This window comes from Rattus rattus, chromosome 1 (genome assembly GCF_011064425.1).
Source record: "Rattus rattus isolate New Zealand chromosome 1, Rrattus_CSIRO_v1, whole genome shotgun sequence".
NCBI classification, from domain to species: Eukaryota; Metazoa; Chordata; class Mammalia; order Rodentia; family Muridae; genus Rattus; species Rattus rattus.
The window spans coordinates 2,767,726-2,771,532 of record NC_046154.1 but is presented as its reverse complement, the minus strand read 5'-3'; the positions used below and the strand labels follow the sequence as shown (position 1 = coordinate 2,771,532).

Below are 3,807 nucleotides of genomic sequence, written 5' to 3'. Positions count from 1 at the left end.
ATGGTCTACAAACCAAAGTCAGGATAATAGACATTTTTGATGGGTCAGGATACAAAAGGGGTTTATTCACTGTCACCACTAGGTGGTGCCACCAATTAGTGAAAACAATGTTGTTGTTCTTGCTGGTTAACCAGGAAACCACACAGCCTCCTGTGGAACATGTATGAACATGTGGATCGTGTGTGTGTGTGTGTGTGTGTGTGTGTGTGTGTGTGTGTGTGTGTGTGTGTGGGTGCGTGCATGCGTGTCTGCGTGCACACAGAGACACTCGTTGAGTTGAGGCATCCTGGGAGGCATAGGACTGAAGTGAGATAGGAAGAATTTTCAAAGGCTTGCCCGTCAGCTGGTGGTCTGAAGGCCCTGACTAAGAAGGTTACCTGTGGAGTCCTGCAGGAGAAAGACCCAACTGCAGGGGGGATATTCAATGACAGGGCCGCAGGACAGCTTTTCTGAGGGTGGCCCTACTTCATCAGAGTCAGTCCCGCTAAGGTCATCAATCTAGCAGAGCCTTGTCGAGTCGGGCCACTCAAAGTGATCAGGGAAGCAGGCACAGTGTAGAAGTAGGAAGGCAGTATCCCACAGGGGATGTAAGTAGTTACTTCTGAAGCCCTGGAGACTGCAGCCTGTCACCACTAAGGACCCAAAGCAGCTGACAAGATGGCCACTCCAAGGTCCTATCTTCTAACCAAATGGGGAGAAAATCCATATCTCATAAAATAGATGTGCGCTGTGTGCAGACGGGCCTCTCTTCAGCCCTGGCCCTCCAGCTCTCCTCTCATTGCACAGCATCGTCCGCTGTCTCTGGAAGGTGCCAGCAGCTGGGACATCCTCAGCCCTGCACGGTTCTTCCCACCCCAACCGAAGGGCTGGAGATGGCTCGCAGTACACACCAACCCGCACAGGTGAGAGACTCAGGCCAGTTTCTTCCCTTCTTTGGCCTCAGTTTCCCTAATGTGGGCTGAGGCAGGGTGGTTCCCAGGGGTCCTTAGGAATGACTGAAGGTCTTCAAATCCGCACATGGCAGAACATGTTCCCAGCTTGTGTGGGGTGGGCACCTCCTTGGAGAAGTCCTGTAGAGGAACATTTCCTGCTTCCTTCTCTTCCTCACGCCCTTTTCCTCTCGCCTCCCTTCTCCCTCCTCCCCAGTTCCCGCAGGGCTCTTTCTTCAAGGTGCCTCAAGGGGAGGCAGCTGGCAGAGCCCCAAGAGTCTGCAGGAGGAGTTCTCCACGCAAGCCTCATTAAAAGTTCGAGAGACTTCTCCGGAGGGCCAGGAAGGCTCTGGAGGCCGGCCTCCCTTGACAACAGCGGCCCAAGGTGATGCTCAGCCCTTTGAGCTGCTGCTGCTTTTCAGGAAAGATGTCAGAGAAAGCAGGCGTGACTGGGAGTAGGGCAGGGGAGTGTCCCTGGAGTCTACTTCAGAGAGGACACAGTGGGCTTGAGGTAGGGCCTTGCCCTACTTTACAGAGTGGAGTTACTGCAGAGCTGTGAGCCAGTCTGAGGTTTAGGGCTGGGCATTCTCTGGAAGGAGCTTTGAGGAATGGGCTGAAGGACCCCTGAGGGTCCCTGGGCATAGAGCAGGGGCTTTGGGGAGCCCAGCTGCATATGAGAGCCCGGTTGGCTTACAAACAACAGAGATGTTAGGGACACCCTGAATCCTAGCCTCATGCTTGGTGACTAGGGGACAGAAGATTCAGAACGAGTAATGAGAGTTGAAGACTGTGCACATTCTGATCACAGAACACGTCCCCAGCCAGGGAGGAATGACCCGAGCTTTGCGACAGGGCAAAGAGACTGCCGTCCACTGAGATTGTTGACCTGGGAGACAAGGGGCTGGCCGATGTGCCCTCAAGTGGCTTCCTGTTGACCCGAGGCTGACACCCAGCCTTCTGGCATCCTAGACCCAGCAGGGGAAGCATCCCTGGATGATGAACTGCCTGTGGCCCACATCAGGCTCCACACTTCCCTGACTGACATTCACAGAACTTGGGCTGACTCACTGGACAGACTCTGACCCTCAGTTGTGGAGGGTGTTGCAAGCTGCAGTCAACAAGCTAGAGGAGTCCTTCCTCCAAAGCCTACTTTTAACCTCCACACAGTGGTTCCTAGGAGAGAAAAACTGAAGCCCAGAGGAGGGCCCTCCTTCTTCCCGGAGGCAGGAATAGATGGGATATTGACCTTTTATCCCTGAATTCAGGCTCTCCCTTTAAGGAAGTCAGTCCCACAGCTCCTTGGTCTCCACCCATTTTCCCTTCGTGGCCTCCCCCTCCCCACCCCAAACAGCCTTCTGGCTGTTGAGAAGCCCGTCCAAACAGGCCTCTCCCACATTCCCTGGCTGTTCTCCAGTCTGCAGGAGCTGAGACACCCTTGAGTTCAGTGACTGTGAGTCCTGAGCAGAGGCTGCTGACGGGGGCCACTGAGTGAAGTGTGGAGAACCTCTGGCTTCCAGATGTTAGGCCTTCTGGGGAACACAACCCTTGTGTGTTGGATCACAGGCACTGTGCTGGCTTTTTTGATGTTGCTGCTGATGCTGGCCCTCTGTCTTTTCCACAGGTCACAGGAACATGACGTGGAGAGAAACCGAATCCGACAAGCCCGGCCTAGACTCTTCTACGGCCGGCGTCTGCGTCTCCCGAGAGTCGTTCACCATCACCATCACCGTGGCCCACATGGGGTGACCAGTGTAGGCGTTCACCAGCACCATCATTCTCCCCATCGTCTCCACCAGCACCGTCACCACCACCACCACAGTCATGGAGCCCGCCGCTGAGGCCAATAGATAGCACCTACTGACTTTGCCCTCCACCCAGCAGCAAAATGAGTGGATCCTGATGCTTCCATAGCAAAGGGTGTATCTCTGGGATGGATGAGGATACTGGGATCCTGGTCCTGCCTGGGTTTCATTTGCATACGAGCCCTTCTTCCTGTGCATGACAAAGACCTGAGAACCCCCTGATTGGCCCTCTGCACAATGGAGGGCTTGAGCTTGGAGCAGGGCTGGTTGAACTTCCTACCTTGTGACTGCCACTCCTGGTGACCCTGGAAGCCCGGGTGGATATGGAGTGCTCTGGTTGGGGGGTCTCTGTGACGTGCTTCCAGGGGCAGAATGTGGTCTGGGCATTCACAGCTGCGTGGCTGTAAGAAATAAAAGCCACTAGAAAGCTTTTTTTGTGTGTGTGAAACTGGTTCTTGACTGTTGGAGGGAGGGAGGGTTGTGTCACGGGGCCCTGGGAACTCTTCTGGAAGGAGAAGCTGAGCTGGGGTCTGGCTGTGGAACAGGGAGAAGCAGGCAGTCCCTACGTAAGCTCTGAGGAAGAATTCAGTGTGGACAGCCTAGAGCTTTGGGAAAGGGTCTGCTGAGACCACCTAGACTGTGTCCTAGCTCTCAGAGCACTCTGCTGAGTGCTCTACCTCGCCTGGTCCAGAGCAGGTACCAACGTTGGGTTCAGCGTCTGGGGACTGAATAGGAATTCTTATCCCGACCTCGAGTTTCCAGCCAGCCTGTTTGCAGTTTGCAGATGTACAGTAGTGGCCCGATAAGACCAGAGGGAAGGAACAATTAACTGCTTGGCACACCGGGCAGCCTCAGGAGGATGTGCCTGGCCTAGGCCTCAGTTTCTTCCTCCTTAAAATGGAATAGTAGAGACTCCTTCCCCAGTCAACAGGCATGCAAAGGACCCTAACACACTATGAATAAACGGTTGGGTCCATGAAGGGGAAGGAAATCTCATCCCAGCCTGAGCCTGAGAACAAGGGAGAAGCTGGACAAGGCTCAGAGGAGGGAACGCCAGAGAGGCAGTGACTCACTGG

General features: G+C 54.7%; 1 protein-coding gene across 1 annotated transcript; it reads left to right on the top strand.

The window, feature by feature from the left end:
* Nucleotides 1–2,385: 2,385 nt before the first annotated feature.
* Hrct1 (histidine rich carboxyl terminus 1) lies at nt 2,386–3,162 on the top strand. Its single transcript, XM_032887188.1, has one exon. The coding sequence runs from the start codon at nt 2,447–2,449 to the stop codon at nt 2,765–2,767; it is 321 nt and encodes a 106-aa protein (XP_032743079.1). The 5' UTR covers nt 2,386–2,446; the 3' UTR covers nt 2,768–3,162.
* The last annotated feature ends 645 nt before the right edge of the window (nt 3,163–3,807 follow it).